At 41.1% G+C, this 22,748-nt stretch overlaps 1 protein-coding gene across 1 annotated transcript in view; it reads left to right on the top strand.

Moving 5' to 3' along the window:
- IMPG1 (interphotoreceptor matrix proteoglycan 1) overlaps positions 1-22,748 on the top strand; it is a 146,533-nt gene that overhangs the window by 104,185 nt on the left and 19,600 nt on the right. Inside the window, exons 13-14 of the mRNA XM_003897823.3 lie at positions 11,240-11,772; positions 14,817-15,036. Of these exons, the coding sequence (XP_003897872.2) occupies positions 11,240-11,772; positions 14,817-15,036 (753 nt within the window). The remainder of the gene's footprint in view (positions 1-11,239; positions 11,773-14,816; positions 15,037-22,748) is intronic.

The raw sequence follows: 22,748 nt of genomic DNA, 5'->3' as shown, positions 1-22,748 counted from the left end.
TGTAGCCTAGGCTAGAGTACAGTGGGGCAATCTTGGCTCACTGCAGCCTCCACCTCCCGGGTTCAAGTGATTCTCCTGCCTCAGCCTCACAAATAGCTGGGACTACAGGCACGCACCACCACGCCTGGCTAATTTTTGTATTTTTAGTAGAGACAGGGTTTCACCGTGTTGGCCAGGCTGGTCTCAAACTCCTGACCTCAGATGATCCACCTACCTCTGCCTCCCATAGTGCTGGGATTACCGGCGTGAGTCACTGCACCAGGCCAATTTATTTTTATTATTATTGTTCACTTAGATTTCTTTGTATTTATTACTAATTCTTCTCAAACTTTCCATTGCAATTTTAGTATACCACCTCTTTCTCTCTGGACTGCTGCTCTCTAGGACTTTTGAATTGCTGTCGTGTGGGTCTTCCCTTTGCTATCTATTTTGCTATCTTGGATTTTCCTTGGCCTTTTTTCCAGTTTGGATTCCTTGATCCCTTCTCCCTCTGGGTTTATTCTCCCAACACTTTGGGAGGCTGAGGCAGGAGGATCATTTGAGCCCAGGAGTTTCAGACCAGCCTGGGTAGCATCGAGAGACCCCCATTTCTACAAAAAAAAAAAAAAAAAAAAAATTAAAAATTGCTGGGTGTGGTGGTGCATGCACATGGTCCCAGCTACTCAAGAGGATGAGGTGGAAGGATTGCTTGAGACAGGGAGTTTGAGGCTGCAGTGAGCCATGGCTATGCTACTGCACTCCAGCCTGGGTGACAAAGTAAGAAGCTGTCTCAAAAAAAAAAAGGGGGGGGGGCAAAGAAATCTTTTAAAACTTGGTACAATTGCAGAAGGCTTGGTGAAAGATGCATTCAATGTACCTGTCTCTTGAGATGAATCCAGTTTTTTACTGGTTGCCTTTTACACCTGGGTAACTGGGTATTTCAAAGGCCCCTTTACCATCTTCCTGGAGATTTCCCTTTCCTTGAACTTTTTTCAGTATCCCATTTCTTTCTTTTTCTTGGTTTACTACCTCATTTTAGGTAAACGCACGCTAAGAAAAGGTGCCTGGGAGGAATTTTTAAGACTGTGTGTTTGAAAATGCCTTTAGCCACCCTGACACTTGATTGATAGTATAGAATTGCATTGTGGCCATGCTGTTCTCCCAGTTAGCTGCTCCCTGAGCATGACAGACACCCTTCTTCTTTTGGCCTTCTCATTTGCATTTGCCGAATGGCTAACTCATCTCCTCCAGGTCTATTCTCAAATATTATATTCTCAATGACAACTCTGTATAGAACTGGAAACCCTGTACTTCCATCGCCTTTTCTGCTTCATTTTATTTCCATAGCACTTATCACCACCTGGTGTACTATATATTTTTCTTGGTATTGTTTTGTTGTTTTGTTTTTTGTCCTCCTCCACTAGACAGTAAGCTCTTTGGGGCCAGAAATTTTATCTTTGCTCACTTATATATTTTAACACCTGGAATAATGCCTGGCACATACTAGGCTATCAATATCTATTTGTTGAATGAATGGATAATTAACATTTTCTATCTCTATAATATTCCAAAAAGGAAGATAATAACTTTCTTGTTATTATAAATAAGAATGGATTTGTTTGACATAAAATTAAGAATTTGCTGGTCATGCCCCTTAAAGATATAAAGGAGTTGGATGGAATCTCTTCTTTTGAGAGTTTTTGACATGAATAAGCAACCACTTGATGCTTATGGTTTAGCATATATATGTGACCCTTTCTAGCAGCATTTAAAATAGCCTTTCATCTTTACTTGTTCCCCACACACTGTTCATCTTCTGCTTTGTCTTCTTCTGGCTACTGATGGGGCTTCTGGCATCTCCCACCCGCGTACTGCACTTTGGGCTTCAGCTGGACCTCAGTTCATCTACTTTGGGTTGGACTATATCATTTGTGGCCTTGCCTTTGGACAGACATCCTACCTAGAAAGTGAGCACAACAGCTACATACTCTACATTTGGCAGCTGGACTTAGAAATATTGCCCCTGCCACATACACATACACGAAAACACAGTCCATACCTTCACAGACCAACACGCACTCTAGCATAACAGTTATTTTAAATCTTTTCATTTTGCATAGTTCAGAGTGAAATGAATGGCCTCGGCTTTTAGTGTTTGACTTTCCTATTGTAGTGCAAAAATACAATGTTGGAGTGGTCTGTGTCGCTACTATGTCTAATTTTTTCATATGAATTATATGAAAACATGATTATTTAAAATACACTTACAAATAGTGATAAGCCTTGGATAATATTTTTTCCAAAGGAATTGACTATAACCTTAGTAGCTTTAATCTCAAAACAAAAGGAGAGTAGGAGTCTTTTAAAATCACATTTAAATAGGGTTGCTGGACTCAGCAAAGAAAAATAGAAGATGTCCAGTTAAATTTAAATTTCAGATAAAAAATAATAATTTTCAGTAAAAGTATGTTCCAATGAGCATCCTGTATTTTATCAAGCAGCCTTATAATTAAATAGCAAATTGTTCCATTGATGAAATAAGTTGTTTAAGTTGATTGTGAAAATGAGGGATTAATATTAAGATGTCACAAAAAACATCTTTTTTATTGGCCGGCAAGATGGCCTAATAGTAACAGCTCCAGTCTGCAGCTCCCAGCAAGATCAATGCAGAAGGCTGGTGATTTCTGTATTTCCAACTGAGGTACCCAGCTCATCTCATTGGGACTAGTTAGACAGTGGGTGCAGCCCACAGAGGGTGAGCTGAAGCAGGGTGGGGTGGGGCATATCCTCACCCAGGAACACAAGAAGTTGGGCAACTACCACCCCTAGTCAAGGGAAACCACGAGGGACTCTGCCGTGAGGAATGGTGCATTCCAGCCCAGATACTATGCTTTTCCCATGGTCTTTGCAACCCGCAGACCAGGAGATTCCCTCAGGTGCCTACACCACCAGGGCCCTGGGTTTCAAGCAAAAAACTGGGTGGCCGTTTGGGCAGACACTGAGCTAGCTGCAGGACTTTGTTTTTCATGCCACAGTGGCTCCTGGAACATCAATGAGACAGAACCATTCACTCCCCTGGAAAAGGGGCTGAAGCCCTGGAACCAAGAGGTCTATCTCAACAGATCCCACCCCCCACAGAGCCCAGCAAGCTAAGATCCACTGGCTTGAAATTCTTGCTGCCAGCACAGCAGTCTGAAGTTGAACTGGGATGCTCAAGTTTGGTGCAGGGAGGGGTGTCCGCCATTACTTAGGCATGAGTAGGCAGTTTTCCCCTCGCAGTGTAAACAAAACCACCAAGAAGTTCAAACTGGGTGAAGCACACTGCAGCTTGGCAAAGTCGCTGTAGCCAGATTGCCTCTCTAGATTCCTCGTCTCTGGGCAGGGCATCTCTGAAAGAAAGGCAGCAGCCCCAGTCAGGGGCTAATAGATCAAACTCATATCTCGCTGGGACAGAGCACCTGGGGGAAGGTGCAGCTGTGGGTGCAGCTTCAGCAGACTTAAACGTTTCTCCTGCCAGCTCTGAAGAGAGTAGCAGATCTCCCAGCACAGCACTCGAGCTCTGATAAGGGACAGACTGCCTCCTCAAGTGGGTCCCTGATCCCCGTGCCTCCTGACTGGGAGACACCTCCCAGCAGGGTTCGACAGACAACTCATACAGGAGAGCTCTGGCTGGCATCTGGCAAGTGCCCCTCTGGGACGGAGCTTCCAGAGGAAGAAATAGGCAGCAATCTTTGCTGTTCTGGAGCCTGCACTGGTAATACCCAGACAAACAGGGTCTGCAGTGGACCTCCAACAAACTCCAGCAGACCTGCAGCAGAGGGGCCTGACTGTTAGAAGGAAAACTAACAAATAGAAAGGAATAGCATCAACAACAACAAAAAGGACGTCCACACAAAAACCCCATCCGAATGTCACCAGCATCAAAGACCAAAGGTAGATAAATCCATGAAGATGAGGAAAAACCAGTGCAAAAAGGCTGAAAATTCCAAAAATCAGAACACCTGTTCTCTTCCAAAGGATCACAACTCGTCATCACCAAGAAAACAAAACTGGATGGAGAATGAGTTTGACAAATTGACACAAGTAGGCTTCAGAAGGTGGGCTATAACAAACTCCTCCGAGCTAAAGGAGCATGTTCTAACCCAATGCAAGGAAGCTAAGAACCTTGAAAAAAGGTTAGAGGAATTGCTAACTAGAATAACCAGTTTAGAGAAGAACATAAATAACCTGATGGAGCTGAAAAACACAGCACGAAAACCTCGTGAGGCGTACACAAGTATCAATGGGCAAATCAATCAAGTGGAAGAAAGGATGTCAGAGATTGAAGATCAACTCAATGAAATAAAAGATTAGAGAAAAAAGAATGAAAAGGAATGAACGTAGTCCCAAGAAATATGGGACTATGTGAAAAGACAAAACCTACATTTGATTGGTGTACCTGGAATTGACGTGGTGGGGAGAATGGAACCAAGTGGGAAAACACTCTTCAGGATGTTATCCAGGAGAACGTCCCCAACCCAGCAAGACAGGCCAACATTCAAATTCAGGAAACATAGAGAACACCACAAAGATACTTCTTGAGAAAAGCAACCCCAAGACACATAATCATCAGATTCACCAAAGTTGAAATGAAGGGAAAAATGTTAAAGGCAGCCAGAGAGAAAGGTCGGGTTATCCACAAAGGGAAGCCCATCAGATTGACAGCAGGTCTCTCTGCAGAAACCATACAAGACAGAAGAGAGTGGGGGCCAATATTCAATATTCTTAAAAGAATTTTCAACCAGAATTTCATATCAGCCAGAAGCAAAGCCTCAGAAGCAAAGGAGAAATAAAATTCTTTACAGGCAAGCAAATGTTGAGAGATTTTGTCATCACCAGGCCTCCTTACAAAAGCTCCTGAAGGAAGCACTAAATATGAAAAGAACAATCAGTATCAGCCACTGCAAAAACATACCAAATTGTAAAGACCATCGACAGTATGAAGAAACTGCATCAACTAATGGGGCAAAATCACCAGCTAACATCATAATGACAGGATCAAATTCACACATACCCATATTAACCTTAAATGTAACCAGGCTAAATGCCCCAATTAAAAGACACAGACTGACAAATTGGATAGAGTTAAGACCCACTGGTATGCTGTATTCAGGAGACCCAATTCACGTGCAAAGACACACATAGGCTCAAAATAAAGGGATGCGGGAATATTTACCAAGGAAATGGAAAGCAAAAAAAAAAAAAAAAAAAGCAGAGGTTGCAATTCTAGTTGCTGATAAAACAGACTTTAAACCAACAAATATCAAAAAAAGACAAAGAAGGGCATTACTTAATGGTAAAGGGATCAATGCAACAAGAAGAGCTAACTATCCTAAATATATATGCACCCAATACAGGAGCAACCAAATTTATAGAGCAGGTTCTTAGAGACCTACAAAGAGACTTAGACTCCCACACAATAATAATGGGAGACTTAACACCCCAATGTCAATATTAGCCAGATCAACAAGACAGAAAATTAACAAGGATATTCAGGACTTGAACTCAGCTCTGGGTCAAACGAACCTAATAGACATCTACAGAACTCTCCACCCCAAATCAACAGAATATACATTCTTCTCAGCACCACGTAGCACTTATTCTAAAACTGAACACATAATTGGAAGTAAAACACTCATCAGCAAATGCAAAAGAACGGAAATCATAACAAACAGTCTCTGAGACCACAACACAATCAACTTAGAACTCAGAATTACAGTGACTCATGCCTGTAATCCTAGCACTTTGGGAGACCAAGGCAAGTGGATCACGAGGTCAGGAATTCAAGACCAGTCTGGCCAAGATGGTGAAACCCCATTTCTACTAAAAATATAAAAATTTGCGGGGCATGGTGGCCGACTCCTGTAATCTCAGCTACTCAGGAGTCTGAGGCAGAAGAATTGCTTGAACCTGGGAGGCAGAGGTTGCAGTGAGCCAAGATCATGCCACTGCACTCCAGCCTGGATTACAAAGCAAGACTCCATCTCAAAAAAATAAAAGAAAGAAAGAAAGAAAAGAGAAAAAGAAACTCACTCAAAACGATACAACTACATGGAAACTGCACAATCTGCTCCTTGAATGACTACTAGGTAAATAACAAAATTAATGCAGAAATAAATAAGTTCTTTGAAACCAATGAGAACAAACACACAATATACCAGAATCTCTGGGACGTAGGTAAAGCAATGTTTACGGGGTAATTTATACCACTAAATGCCAACCAAGGAAAGTGGGAAAGATCTAAAATTGACACCCTAACATCACAATTAGAAGAAATAGAGAAGCAAGAGCAAACAAAATCAAAAGCTAGCAGAAAACAAGAAATAACTAAAATCAGAGCAGGACTGAAGAAGATAGAGACATGAAAAACACTTCAAAAAATCAATGAATACAGGAGCTGGTTTTTTGAAAAGATTAACAAGATAGACCACTAACCAGACTACCAAAGACACTAACCAGACTACTAAAGAAGAAAAGAGAGAAGAAATCAAATAGACACAGTAAAAAATGCTGAAGGGGATATCATCAATGATCCCACAGAAATACAAACTACCATCAGAGAATACTGTAAACACCTCTATGCAAATAAACTAGAAAATCTAGACAAAATGGATAAATTCCTGGACACATACACCCTCCCAAGACTAAACCAGGAAGAAGTAGAATCCTTGAATAGACCAATAACAAGTTCTGAAATTGAGGCAGTAATTAATATCTTACCAACCAAAAAAAGCCCAGGACCGGATGGATTCACAACCAAATTCTACCAGAGGTACAAAGAGGAGTTGGTACCATTCCTTCTGAAACTATTCCAAACAATAGAAAAAGAGGGGATACTCCCTAATTCATTTTATGAGGCCAGCATTATCCTGGTACCAAAACCTGGCAGAGACACAACAAAAAATATTTCAGGCCAATATCCCTGATGAACACTGATGCAAAAATCCTCAATAAAATACTGGCTAACTGAATCCAGCAGCACATCAAAAAGCTCATCCACCACGATCAAGTCGACTTCATCCCTGGGATGCAAGGCTGATTCAGCATACATAAATCAATAAATGTAATCCATCACATAAACAGAACCAATGACAAAAGCTACATGATTATCTTAATAGATGCAGAAAATGCCTTCTATAAAATTCAACAGCTCTTCATGCTAAAAACTCTCAATAAACTAGGTATTAATGGAACCTATCTCAAAATAATAGGAGCTGTTAATGACAAACCCACAGCCAATGTAATACTGAATAGGCAAAAGATGGAAGATTTCCCTTTGAAAACTTGCATAAGATAAGGATGCCCTCTCTCACCATTCCTATTCAACACAGTGTTGGAAGTTCTGGCCAGGGCAATCAGGCAAGAGAAAAAAATAAAGGTATTCAAATAGGAAGAGAGGAAGTCAAATTGTCTCTGTCAATATCATGAAAATGGCCATACTGCCCAAAGTAATTTGTAGATTAAATGCTATCCCCATCAAGCTACCATTGACTTTCTTCACAGAATTAGAAAAAACTATTTTAAATTTCATATGGAACCGAAAAAGAGCCTGTATGGCCAAGACAATCCTAAGCAAAAAGAACGAAGTTGGAAGCATCATGCTACCTGACTTCAAACTATACTACAAGCCTACAGTAACAAAAACAGCATGGTACTGGTACCAAAATAGATATATGGACCAATGGAACAGAACAAAGGCCTCAGAAATAATGTCACACATCTACAACCCTCCGATCTTTGATAAACTTGACAAAAGCAAGCAATGGGGAAATGATTCCCTGTTTAATAAATGCTGTTGGGAAAACTGGCTAGCCATATGCAGAAAACTGAAACTGGACTCCTTTCTTGTACCTTATACAAAAATTAACACACAATGGATTACAGACTTAAGTGTAAGAACTAAAACCATAAAAACCCTAGAAGAAAACCTAGGCAATACCATTCAGGACATAGGCATGGGCAAAGACTTCATGACTAAATTACCAAAAGCAATTGCAACAAAAGCCAAAATTGACAAATGGGATCTAATTAAACCAAGGAGCTTCTGCACAGCAAAAGAAACTATCAGCAGAGTGAACAGGCAACCTATAGAATGGGAAAAAATTTTGGCCATCTATCCACCTGAAAAAGGACTAATATCAAGAATCTACAAGAAACTTAAACAAATTTACAAGGAAAAAACAAACAGCCCCATTAAAAAATGGGCAAAGGATGTGAACAGACACTTCTCAAAAGGAGACATTTATGCAGCCAAAAAAACATATGAAAAAAAGTTCATCATCACTGGTCATTAGAAAAATGCAAATCAAAACCACAGTGAGATACCATCTCATGCCAGTTAGAACGATGATCCTTAAAAAGTCAGGAAACAACAGATGCTGGAGAGGATGTGGAGAAATAGGAATGCTTTTACACTATTGGTGGGAGTGTAAATTAGTTCAACATTGTGGAAGACAGTTTGGCAGTTCCTCAAGGATCTAGAATCAGAAATGCCATTTGACCCAGCAATCACATTACTGGGTATATATGTAAAGGATTATAAATTATTCTACTATAAAGACACATGCACACGTATGTTTATTGTGGTAATGTTCACAATAGCAAAGATTTGGAACCAACCGAAATGCCCATCAGTGATAGACTGGATAAAGAAAATGTGGCACATATGTACCATGGAATACTATGCAGCCATAACAAAGGATGAGTTCATGTCCTTTGTAGGGACATGGATGAAGCTGGAAATCCTCATTCTCAGCAAACTAACACAAGAACAGAAAACCAAACACTGCATGTTCTCACTCATAAGTGGGAGATGAACAATGAGAACACATGGACACAGGGACGGGAACATCACACACCAGGGCCTGTCACGGGGTGGGGGGCTAGGGGAGGGATACCATTAGGAGAAATACCTAATGTAGATGACGTGTCGATAGGTGCAGCAAACCACCATGGCATGTGTATACCTATGTAACACACCTACATGTTCTGCACATGTATCCTCAAACTTAAAGTACAAAAAAAAAAAAAAAAGATGTCACAAAGGGAAATGGCCAGAAATTTATTTTTGTTGATTGATGACATAATGCAGAAACCTATTTTAAGCAGGTTAAAGTCTATGTAGTAAGAAAGATATGAGTAATGAAATGCTGGCAAAAGAGCAAAATGCAGACATCTATCATTGTGCTTCTTGACAACTCTTATCACCTGCAGGAGCAGAGATCACATCATAGGAACACAGATTCAAATGCATTTCCCATGGCACAAAAAAAAGTCAAATCAAATCCTTTCAATTTATCATCCCAGATCTGTTTGTGGGTATCTTAGTCAATTCAAATTTCCATAATGAAATATCATAGAGTGGGTGTCTTAAACAATAGAAATTTATTTCTCACGGTTCTGATGACCAGGAAATGGCAGATCAACGTGTTTGCAGATTTTATTCCTGACAAGGGCTCTCCTCCTAGTTTGGAGTTTGTTACTTTCTTGCTATATTCTCACATGGCAGAAAGAGAGATCATCTCTCTTGAGTCTCTTCTTACAAGACCACTAATTCCATTCATGAGGACTCCACCCTCATGACCTAATTACCTCCCAAAGATCCATGTCCAAATATCATCACACTGGGGATTGGAGCCTGAACGTACAAGTTTTGCATGGACAGAAACATTCAGCCCATAGCAATGGAGATTTTAACAAAACTTTAAGTGTATCTCCAGAGAGATCTTAGATATTAGGTAATATTATTTCTCACAATTGAGTGAATTATGAGAAGATGCACGCAGGTACCCTCCCCAGGGGAGAGAAAAGAGGGTGCTTCTCTAAAATCTGGCATAACTCACCAACAGACAGGTTTTATTTTAAGAAAGTAATAAAACTAATATGATTCCAACTTTCAGAGCTGTTTATCACTTGGAGTTTCAGTTTTGGTAATTTCACTGTAGTAAATTAGCTGACTGAGAGCCCAAAGATTATATCTGCATCCAGACAGTCCATTTATCATGCTTAGCATTTGGATTTCAATAGAGTTTTCCTGCATATTTGCCAACAGGCCACTGAAGAAATCACAAAAAGTTCCCTGTTTTTTTCACTTAATGTCTTAAATATCATCAGTGGCTCTGGATTTAGGTTTAATGGAATATTTTAATAATTCAACAATCTGTTTATCTGAAAGTTTCCACCACTTTCTTAGTTTAGAAATATTTATTTTCATTTTGTACCAAAAAAAGGGATAGACTTTGGTAGTTCAATGTGTACTTACCCAAGACAGCAATGCAAAATGGTGATAGAAATTGTCAGAGTATAATAATGTAACTGTGGCAAAGGTTTTTTACTTTGTTTAATTATTATTATTATTATTTTAAGACAGAGTCTCACTCTGTCACCCAGGCTGGAATGCAGTGGCATGATCTTGGCTCACTGCTACCTCTGTCTCCCAAGTTCAAGAGATTCTCAGGCCTCAGTCACCTGAGTAGCTGGAATTACAGGCATGTACTACTATACCCAGCTAATTGAGAGGTTTTAAATATTAATAAATAGTAAATTTTATGGTCAATGTAACATTCAAATTATATGTTCACCAACACCTTTATACTCCCAGTATCATTTTGCAAATTGACAAGCTATTCAATTAGCTTACTCAGTTTTGGAAAAGCATAATTTAAATTTTAAGTGGTAAAAATACCAAAACATCATTTTAGTAACCAAAAAAATCCAACTGCATAAAATGCAGGCTTGCATTATTGGAAAATGATTAAAATTTCTGGGCCAAAACTGCACACCTAGTTGTCTGGGAGTTCTATATGGGGATGAGGGATCTAAATCTGTTCCAATGCCAGCGGCAGTTTGGCACCAATTGGTGACTCAGTCAGTTTCTACTACTTGGTTCCCAAGTGTATCGTGTCTGGCTAGGCAGTAATTCCAGAAATTCTAGTTAACTGGCGCTCTTTTAGTCTCATATATCAAGAACTGTTGGGCCTGAATAAAATGGGTGCAGGGATCCACTGTTTGTCTCCCTAGGCTGGGACAAAGGGCTGCCTGCCCTTTCTGTTCCAATTTATCTTCTTTTAAAAAAATGACTATTGAAATGATCTATGCAAATGCTATGTATTTTCTTAAGTTAAGCTTAATTGGAATTTTCCTTTTTTCACTTTCCATTCTTTGAGGAATACTTGGACATAATGAAATTGATTTCAATAACGAAATTGTACTTCCCCCACAGACATTTCTTGGTCTCCCCCTGCTATGGCCTCTACCTCCCTATCAGAAACTCCACCTTTCTTTACAGCATCAAGTATCATCTCTCTGACTGATCAAGGCACCACAGATATAATGGCCATTGACCAGACAGTGCTAGTACCAGCGCTCACCATCCCCACCAGTGATTATTCTGCAATCAGCCAACTGACTCTGGGAATTTCACATCCACCTGCATCTTCAGATGACAGCAGGTCAAGTGCAGGTGGTGAAGATATTGTCAGAGACCTAGATGAAATGGATCTGTCTGAGACTCCTGCCCCATCTGAGGTAGCAGAACTCAGCGAATATGTTTCTGTCCCGGATCATTTCTTGGAGGATACCACTCCTGTCTCAGCTTTACAGTATATCACCACTAGTTCTATGACCATTGCCCCCAAGGGCCGAGAGCTGGTAGTGTTCTTCAGTCTGCGTGTTGCTAACATGGCCTTCTCCAATGACCTGTTCAACAAGAGCTCTCTGGAGTACCGAGCTCTGGAGCAACAATTCACACAGCTGGTGAGTGGGCACTGCTCACGATTCTCAATTCTCTGTCTCTTCTTTCCTTGTTGTTATTTTATAATATAATCATTAGCTGTCTTGAGCAATGAGGGTTAGTAGAAACAAATCGCTAAGACAGCTGTTGCTGAAGACATTCAACTAGAATTTTGAGATGAATTTGGATCCAGTTGGGGAAGTGAGTTCTGTGATAGACAAATGAGAAGACACCGCCACCCAACCTTGTGGGAATAAATTTATTCTTAAACTCTTTTCATTATAATTCTTCCTAACTTAGTTAATCCAGGAATAATACATAACACTCAAGCACTGAATGTGGAATCTAAAAATAGTGAGAGTGAACATTTTCTAAATTGTGTTAATCTTATGGAAGGGTACAAAGCTAGAATTGTCCAGCACATATGAGGCTTGGAGTTCAGGAGTAAGGGTTCCTTTCTTAGTTCCCCTCAAGTTCTTGTTAACCTAAAAAATGACTAAATGGCTTATCATTCCTAGTCCCTAATAAAGAAAGTGAAAAGATGATTATTATGACATATATCTCTGAAAATAAGATACTCCCAAACTCACATGTTTATTTTGTTTCTACATGTACAATGAGAAATACATATACCATAAGAAATGTTGAACTATGTACTATCTCTACACATTCATGGCTAATTAAAATAAATTATACAATGCATATCTCACAGATTGCAGAATGTCTGACAATAGTAAAAAATGTATGCTTCATGTAAGTTAAATCATTACACAGATTAAAATCCACATGAAACCCAATTTCTCAAGTGAACATTTGCTTTAAAGTAAGATTTTATCTGTGCCATCTCCCCATCCCACACCATTTATAATGAGGTGAGTAGATATTGGGAGAGTCTCAGGGAACAGAGTCCCAGTGAACCTGTTACAGAAAAGGGTCCTAATCCAGACCCCAAGAGAGGGTTCTTGGATCTCACGCAAGAAAGAATTCAGGGCAAGTCCACAGTGCAAAATGAAAGCAAGTTTATTAAGAAAGTAAAGGAATGAAAAAATGGCTACTCCACAGACAGAACAGCCCCGAGGGCTGCTGGTTGCCCATTTTTATGGTCATTTCTTGATGCTATGCTAAACAAAGGGTGGATTATTCATGCCTCCCCTTTTTAGACCATATAGTGTAGCTTCCTGACATTGCCATGGCATTTATAAACTGTCATGGTGCTGATGGGAGTGCAGTAGTGACCACAGGTCACTGTCGTGGCCATCTTGGTTTTGGTAGGATTTAGCCAGCTTCTTTACTGCAACCTGTTTTATCAGCAAGGTCTTTATGACCTATGTCTTGTGCTGACCTCCTCTCTCATCCTGTGACTTAGAATGCCTTAACTGTCTGGGAATGCAGCCCAGTGGGTTTCAGCCTCATTTTACCCAGCTCCTGTTCAAGATGGAGTTGTTCTGGTTCACATGCCGCTGACAAACTAACCGTGGTATGTTAATTAGGGTTCATGCTAAGCTGCCATAATGAAGAGGTAAGGATATAGTGACTTTCATTCAATACAAGTTTATTTCTCTTTCACTTGATGGGTAGGACAGCTTTGCTCTACGATGTCATTCAGGGACCCACACTTCCTCCATCTTATAGTTCTGCCAACCCCACGGGCATTTCCTCATTCACATGGTCAAAGCTGGGTCATTGGTACATCCCTGTTTCCACTTGTGAGAAGCAGAGAGGAAGCTGAGGGAAAGCAATTTTCTCCTAAGCAAAAGACACCAAAGTTGCCCACATCACATTAGTGGGAACTAGTCACATGGCCATCCTTGCCGCAAGGGAAGCTGGAAAATGTGCTCTCTGGATCAGCAGCCTCTTTCTATGGAAAAGAGGAAAATGGATTTGGGAGAAGCAGCACCTAGCTATCTGCACACTAGGTGAAGACAGGGAATCTCTTCCCCAGGCCAAACCAATGCTAAGACACCAAGAATGAGGCCAGTCAAAGTAAGTAGGCGACATCAGGGGACAGTAGCTTGAAAAGGGAAGTTCCACAGTTTGTTTAAAATTTCATTTTACTCACACAAAAACCTTGTGAGGGAAGTACTAGAATGTGGGGCTGGGTCAGAGTCAAAATTGTGGTGGGGTGGGGACAAGGGCAAATACAAATCAGGTCTGGGTCATGCCTAGGAGGTTGACACTTGCATCTCTGTGCTGTCTGGGTTCATAGTACAATTCATGAAAGAGGGGGCTCACTTTCAGAGCCAAGGACAAAGTACACATCACTGAGTTTCGAACATTTCTGAAAAATGATCTCTAGGATGGCTGTGGCTCACAGGAGGCAGATGTGGGACTCTGAAACACAATGTCATGGGGCATACTGTTGAGATTATGATAGTTTGGAAAGGGCTCGCCTCGGGATCACTTTTTGTTCTTCCTCACAACTCAGATAAGGGCACTGAGGTACAACACAGTGGTTACAGGGCTTGATGAAGGTCCACAGCTAGTTAGGGACAGTTCTAGGACTGGCACCCAAGTCTCCTAACTGCCAGTTTCCTGCTGTTTCCACTGCCCTACATTTGTGTTGGCCGGGAACCATTTACTGCGTGGAGAGACATGCTGATGTTTAAGCTGATGCTTATTTTAATAGGCCATTTCAAATTGGATGCATTCAAATAGATGTCCCATTTACATAGACATCGGTCAGTCTGCTCCTGGGCTCAGTTTGGAACATGTCTTTATTTACTTGGTTTTTTTCTTTCTTTTAATAACTCAACTTGGCATTCCTGCTTTGCTAATAGCACTGGCTCGGGTTTTTAAAAATCATCTGTTCTCACAATTCACCATGAAAAAAATCACAGCCATCCATCTCAATACACAGATAGAAACGTGGAAATATGGAACATAATCACTGCAAATCAACCATTAAGTAGTGGTGTTCTGGTCTCACATTAAATCCAAAAACAAAAATCAAAACAATAAAAAGGAACTAAAATATATGCCTCAGTTAATGAAAAGTGAGTGTAAGTGGAATTAGCAGCAGCTGAGCACTTAGAACGCAGTTAAGAGTAAACCATCTTTTATTTTGCAGCTGGTTCCGTATCTACGATCCAATCTTACAGGATTTAAGCAACTTGAAATACTTAACTTCAGAAACGGGAGTGTGATTGTGAATAGCAAAATGAAGTTTGCTAAGTCGGTGCCATATAACCTCACCAAGGCCGTGCATGGAGTCTTGGAGGATTTTCGTTCTGCTGCAGCCCAGCAACTCCATATGGAAATAGACAGCTACTCCCTCAACATTGAACCAGGTAAGAGAATCCAACCCAGAAAGTGAAGGAGATGTTTTGTTCATGTTGTTTTATTTTGTTCTGTTTTTAAGCATATATTTCAACCTTTAGGCCACAAAAATCAAACTGAAATGACACTAGATAAAACAACCTTTTGGAAGCTGTGGAGCACGTCATTAGAAAGGCAGAGTCCAAAGACATGCAAGTGAACATTTTCCTGTATCAAAAAGCAATGAACAAGCACACCTCTTGTTGCACAATCTGAGAGCTTTACTTTTAAGTTTAAACAGAGCAAAACTTTTGCTGTGTTTAAGATATTTTTTCTAATGTAGCCCACAGCCAAGCTAATTTACATTCTGCTAGAAGTCAAAAGCACTTTCTCAGTGCTCTGCAACAACCTCGGGGCTTCCTACCTAAGCAGTCTTTCAATCACAGTTCATTTTCAGAATAGCTACTTCATCATGTAATTCAGGATCAGAGACATCATTCTAAGGAAAGAAAAATAATCATTAGATAGAAATTCAAACTTGGAGAAAGTCACTTTGCCATCACCAAAAAAAAAAAAAAAGAAAAGAAAATAAATTTGCTTTTTGGTTGTATACTACAGATCAGCTTCCATGTGAAGATTAAAGCAAAGAGTTAGACAAGGAGAAAACTTTTAAAGACATGGGAGCTTAGCCCAAAGTCACATAAGAGAAAGCAAACATTTGCTCTGATAATAAAGCAAAGTGTGTGCACCATTGTAACCAGCTGTGACCAAATTGGAAACTGTTTTTACCATTAGTTTCAAAATTCTGTTTTCTAACCAATTGAAAGAAGTCCTTTATTCCCTGGAGTGCAAGGTAGGGAGGGCTCCCGATTTCTGCCAAAGCTACCTCCCAGTCAAATTCAAAACAAAGCTTCCTAATTGGCTGTGAATTAGTGGAGTGAATCTTTAACACCCTCTCTGGCTCTCTGTGGACTAACAATGAAAGCAGAAGGAAGAGGCCTCGGGCAAAATGCAAACCAAAAAGGCTCAGTGGGAGATATTTATATTTGATAGAGCAGGGCTTTGAGCAACTTTAAGCAAATTGCCTCAGTACCTTAGTAAACAGGATCCTTAAAAAGTCAGACCGCCTGTAGGCACTGAGCCTGGGAGCACTTACCTCCAAACAGGAGCAGCTAAGTAAGCCCTGTGGATCCCCTAAGAAATCAAACCTCCTAAATGCAAGTAAGACACTGCCTCTTCCCCCGGAAAACTACTTCAGAACTGAGAAGGAACCAGGGGTCTTTGCCAGTTAGGATCAGGAGGCTAATTTCTTCAACCAATTGATTAAGCTAGCAGGAAGTATATGGGGAGAACTTGGAAAGCACTGAAGAAGTCATAGCACAATCCCCTGCCTTCCTTCCTCCCTCAGGGAGCTGACAGCTTACTTAGGGACCCATCCACCAGCACAAGGTCAACGTCTGAAGCCATGTTGAGGCAAGGGAGAACCCAGGTGTGCGGCTGTCGGGAGCAGCTCCTCAGTGTAGATGCCACTTAAGTAGTGCCTTAGAAAGAGGGTGGGAAGCTGTTAGTGCACTGTCAGGGTGTATAAGGGACACTGTTGATACTGGAAGCAAGCACAGCATAGTAATGGTCTTGGGGATCCCCAGCCCTAAATGTGAATCTTGTGTGCTAACTGCAACACTCAATTTCTGCAAATGGAAAATGGAGAAATTTGGGGCAGGTGTGGTGGCTCACACCCATAATCCCAGCACTTTGGGAGGCCAAGGCAGATGGATCACTTGAGGTCAGGAGTTCGAGATCAGCCTGGCCAAAATGGCAAAACCCTGTCTCTACTAAAATACAAAAATTAGCCTGGCATGGTGGTGGGTGCCTGTAATCCCAGCTACTCAGGAGGCTGATGCAGGAGAATCCCTTGAACCCAGAAGGCAGAGGTTGCAGTGAGCTGAGATTGCCCCCACTGCACTCCAGCCTGGGCGACAGAGGGAGACTCCTCTCAAAAAACAAAAAAAAAAAAAAAAAAAAAAAGGAAAGAAAAGAAAATGGAGATAGTAACATTATGAGGACTAACTGAAAGAAATTTACAATACTTAGCATAGCATTTGACAAATTGTAGTTACTTAATAAACATTAGTAGTTACTATTGCAACATTGTCATAATTAACTTGACTATCAATTTGTGACCTGCATAAGGTACCAGCGAAAACAATAAAAAGTAGCATGACAAGGTATTTGTGGAGGGGGTGGAACTGAAATTATTTTCACTAATTTCTTGTGAATAGTTCTGCTATGCAGCTTTTCTTCCAAGAAGCCAAAGGTGGTAAGCATGAGATGGTGCTAACGTCAGTTTCACTCCCTGCAGAGTCATATTTATGCTGAGCTACCTAAGAATGCCTCCAGCCTACCCAGTGAACTATGGCATACATGCCCAATTCTTTTTTTTTTTTTTTGAGACTGAGCTCCCCTGCCACGCCCAGGCTGGATTGTAGTGGCCCTGACCGCTCACTGCAAGCTCCCACCCGGCTCACGCCATTCTCCTTGCCCCTCATCTCGGAGTAGCTGGGACTGGCTGTGGCTCAGCCACCACCGGGCTAGTTTTTTGTATCTTTTAGTAGAGACGGGGTTTCATCGTGTTAGCCAGGATGGTCTCGATCGCCTGACCTCATGATCCGCCCGTCTCGGCCTCCCAAAGTGCTGGGATTACAGGCTTGAGCCACCGCGCCCGGCCGCCCAATTCTTATTTTTAGTGGTGGAAAAGTAGGGGAAAGCCAGTGCCTGCTGGACAACCTGGGAAGTTACTTGCTTGCTTTCCAGAGGTAGCTCAGCCCTGAGCCTGCACCAACTGAAATACTTTTGAAGAAATTAACATGTAAAGCCAGGAGAAGCAGTGAATCCGAATAAAAACTGTTGAATGATTGAATGACCACTCATGGTAACTACAAGGGAGATACTTTGCAGAAGCCACTGAATGTTACACTAAGCACCTCAGTGAACTTATAGTTCATACTCTATTCCTTACCAGATACCTGGAGAGTGACAAAATCTAAATTTTATATATATTGAAAATGTATAAAATAATAAATCTATGCAAAAGATCTGCCAAAAATTGGCTGTGTTGCACCAGTTAGGACATAGTGATGCTTGTCTTAATTGATGCTTAGGATATCATTAAGCATCAGCCAAATGGTGATGGTTCAATCAAAGCGCTTGAGGACAGCAGAATTAGAAAGTCAAACATGGATTTTATAAAGTTAAAAATCATCAATGAACTGTGTGGGTTCATCTACGTAAATCCAAATGGGTAAATCCAATATCCAAAATGGTTCCTAATTATACTACACTATGCATAGCTAGAAGCCACTGTGGTAAACTGCCCTCAAAGGTTTTCCTTCCAGTCAACAGTGAGGGGAAGGAGGAAGGTACCAGCAGGCAGGGAGGAGCAGGCAAGGAACAGAGAGGGGCACAGGGAATAGTCACTGATTCTGTGGGCTCCTTCATGCACAGCTGGGGATTCTGGTTTAGACATTTCACCAAAGGCGAAGGCTGGGTTCACCCATGTAATCAGGAAGTGGGTGCTGGACTGATGATCAGGACATTGACCATCTTCTACATGCTTAATCCAGAACAGCATTCATCCACCACTATACAACATGTTAATGCACGAAAATCCATCCCTGCCCAAAGGAATTTGCACTGCAGTAGAAAAGGGACATCTTAGAACTACGCTGGGATCAAAACTACATCTTTTTCATTCTAACAGACTTTTTAAGGACAAGTTTCTTTTGTGCCAGCCTTCCTGTAAATTCCTGTGGGCCTGGACATCACTAAAGGATTGTCTCATAATGAAGAGAGCACTGAGTTTTCTTTAAGTCTCATTTTGTTAAGCCTGAACAGAAGAGAGAAAGTAGGAGTAGAAATAAATGAAAGGAACTCTAGTCCCTCCAGGCTGGTCAATGAGACGGTCTTCGATGGCCGGGAATAGCAAGGACTAAGCAGCCAGCTGCAGTCACTAAGGTCCAGGGCTGGGAAGACAGAATACCAGCTGTCTTCATCTGTTTGTATTGCTATGAAGGAATACCTGAGGCTGGATAATTTGTAAAGAAAAGAGTTGGCTCATCTTTCCGCAGGCGCCAGCATCTGTTTCTGGTGAGGGCCTGAGGCTGTTTCCACTCATGGCAAAAGGCAAAGGGGAGCCAGCATGTGCAGAGATCGCACGGTAAGAGAGGAAGCAGAGGAGAGGGCGATGCCAGGCTGTTTTTGCTGGTGGGAGCTCACAGAGTGAGAACTCACTCACCCCTCCTTCCCAGGGAGGACATTAATCTACTCATGTCATGAGGGATCTGCCCCTGTGACCCAAACGCCTCCCATTAGGCCCACACTTCCAGCACTGGAGAGCAGCTTTTTAATACGAGATTCAGAGGGGACCACTAACCATGCAGGGCACACAGCAGTACGAGCTCCCGTTGGAGGGTGAGGCTGCTGAGGAGGAGGAGATAGCGACCCCAAAGCGTGTGGTAGTCAGGTGCACAAACAGATTCACAAACACCACCCTCACTCACACCTCCTTTTTCCATTCAAAGCCTTGTTCCAATCCAGGGAGGAGACAGTACTGAAACCCAAAAATTCTCACCACCATTGCTTTTGAATAGAGTTAATTAACTTCTTAATTCTCTGAATCTGCATAACTTATAAAACTTTGTGAACATGAAATTTAAAATGCTGTTCTTAAAAAAAGCCTGTACAGTTACAGAAAAGTGTTTCTAGCATCAGTACTCCTATACAATTTTAGTCGGGGGAAATACATACAACATTATTATAAGAGAAATACATATCTAAATTTTAAAGGGGAATTTTAAGGGACACTGTGCCGATGATTTTCAATCATTTTCTTCCTCTGTTTTAAATCTAGCAATATGACAGCTATTTTGCTCCTAGTTATCCAGTGTGACTGGCTGATCCAGGTTTTCTCCTTTTGGTGGTATATTTGAGTGTAAGCTATCACGGTGACTGACAGGTGAGCTGATTAAAATGTCCCTAATACAACCAACCAGTGCAACCAGCAGATTGTGCTGTCTCTCAGGACCCTGGATCCGGAGTGAAGATAATTACTTCAGATTCCTAGAAAACAAGAACTCAAATTCCAATTTACCCAGCTCTTGGCTCTATTGCTGGTGTGGACTTTTCAGTTACGGAAGGCTTGGGCTGATACACTGCAGTGCCCATCCTCCAGCAGGTAGTAAGAGAGACCCAAGAGACACTGATGCCCAAAATCCCTGATGATAAGAGGAGGTCACTTAAGCAAATTCAGGAATGGCCCTGATTGAGGTTTTGATCTTTCAAGTATTTACTTGAACTCAACGATGACGATCCAATCTGCTGAGAAAATTCTCCTTGGAAGAGAATTAAAAGGGAGAAATCTTTAACAAGAAATAAAGGCAGCTGCTGGAAATTCTGTATGTCAAGAATAAGTACTTGGCTTTGTCTCTAGGAGAGAATCTCAAGAATCTATCCTTGGAAACTAGAGAGGGGATCCTATCATTTCAATGTTTTCCAGCCAGGACAGTTGAATATAGCAAAACTGCATTACTGTTTTTCTTACTCTTTCACCCTTCCCTGACCACCTTCGTGGTAGACATAGACTAGAGCTAGTGGTCCGCAACACTGAAGGGTAAGAAGGTCCTCCCACCTCACGTCCAGTGTCCCCCCCAGCCTCCAAAACCACCAGCCCTACCCATCCCTGCCTCCCCTAACCCTTATCAAAGAATCATCCTCAAAATGTAAAAACCATAATTGTCATAAAGTAGATACTGAGCATATGTCAAAGTCCTATTTAATTTTGAAATAAGGGAATTGGTAGGATGACAAAGCTGGTTTAAAGAGAGTATGAAAATTGGAATTTTAGGTAGCCAGAGGACAAAAGAGAATGATGAAATAAGATTGGTAAATATAAAACAGAAACTACAATCATTGCACCATCAATTTTCTAATTTTACAGAGTTGTAAAATGCCTGGACCATAATCCGGAGAAAATAGTGAGTCAAACGAAGTTACTGCTTTCCATGCATCAGCAAACTTTTTCTTAAAAAGCCAAACAGTAAAATTTTAGGCATTGAAAGCCAAAAGGCAAAAATTATATAGGTACTTATATAACTAATTAAAAGTTAACCATTTAAAAATTTAAAAATCATTCTTAGCTTGCATGTTGTACAAAAGCAGGCAACTTGTCGGATTGCCCCACAGGTGGTCTCTGTTTACTGGGTGGGATTGTTGTATTCTAACATGACATTGAAGAGGCCACACAGTCAACTTTTCTCCTTATTTCCAAATATTGAATCATTTTTCTTAAATCATCAACAGTTACTCAAGCCTGTGCCTCTCTCTGGCCTTTATCTTTGCTGTTACAGAGAAGTTAGACAAGTAAATGATAATGTAATCATGATTTGGGTGCCTGTTCACTCATACATGAAGTGAACATTTATGGATTATCTGCCATGAGTCAGACACTATGATAGCCACAAGGACCAAAAGATGAATCGACCCCATCTCTGCCCCCTGCCAAGGAGCTAAATAACTAATGAGAAAAATGGAAGTATATACAAAAAGACATAATAGAGTCTGTTAAATACAGAATCAGGATGTGAGCAGAAAGAAATCTTAAGAAGTAATGAGGAGAGAGCAATTAATGCTACAGAGGCAAAGGGATATCATGGCAGGCTTCGTATACAGACAGTGAATATTGAGTTGGGTCTTGCTGTATGATGGCAGTGGGCCCAGGAAGAGAAAGGGGGGTGAGGGACTATTCCAGAAAATGCAGAAGAAAAATGTAGACATTTCTGGGAGTGCCAGGTTTCTTCGGTTACTCCACAGTGATGACAGCTTTGTTTACAGAACAGGGGTGAAGGGAGCGAAGGGAGCTCAGATTGGAAGGAAGGGAAAGCCAGGCTGAGCCAGTTCACTTAAAGCCAGGCTGTCTAAAAATGCCTGTCAAATCTATTTGCTTCGACTTTGGGTGTCCTATTTTTCTTTTTCTTTTGTTTCCTATGACTTATGGTCTTTTAAAATTAAACTTTAATAAAATTTTGGAAAGCCCAAAAAGTTTTCCAAGTAAGTGCTAGACAGTCCTTAAAGTGGTCTCAAGTAAAATAAAAATAAAACAGTTTATCGATAATGATAACGATAAACTGTTTGGAAAAACTTGGGAAAAATATAAGATAGGTACAAAGGGTGTGCACATATTAATTTGTTTTTAAATTTTAAATGCAATACATAAGGCAAAAATTAATAAGATCCTTTAAATATTTTTAAAAGACTCCAAAAATATTTGAGAGAAAACCAGTTCTAAGGAAATGGACAAGATAGATTGACTCTAGCCTATAAAGTAGGTGTCTGGAGGCCAAGGGAAAGCCAGGGCTGAAAGTATACATTTGGGGAACTTCAGCTGAAGCCAGAGAACAGATTTTTAAAAATGGCCTGGAGCAATGTGTAGGACGGGAGGAAATGGCCTGGGGCGATGTGTAGGATGGGAGGAAATGGCCTGGGGCGATGTGTAGGATGGGAGGAAATGGCCTGGGGCAATGTGTAGGATGGGAGGAAATGGCCTGGGGCAATGTGTAGGACGGGAGGAAGAGCTGTGAATGGAACTCTGAGTAACCCCAACAGGTAATGGGGAAATAGAAAAATTACAGTAAAGGGAGTCAAGAAATAGCGGTCAGCGAGGTGGGAGACAATGTTGCAGAAAGCCGCAAAA

This window comes from Papio anubis, chromosome 6 (assembly GCF_008728515.1).
Source record: "Papio anubis isolate 15944 chromosome 6, Panubis1.0, whole genome shotgun sequence".
NCBI classification, from domain to species: Eukaryota; Metazoa; Chordata; class Mammalia; order Primates; family Cercopithecidae; genus Papio; species Papio anubis.
The sequence above is the reverse complement of the archived record's forward strand: the minus strand, read 5'-3'. Positions and strand labels throughout refer to the sequence as shown.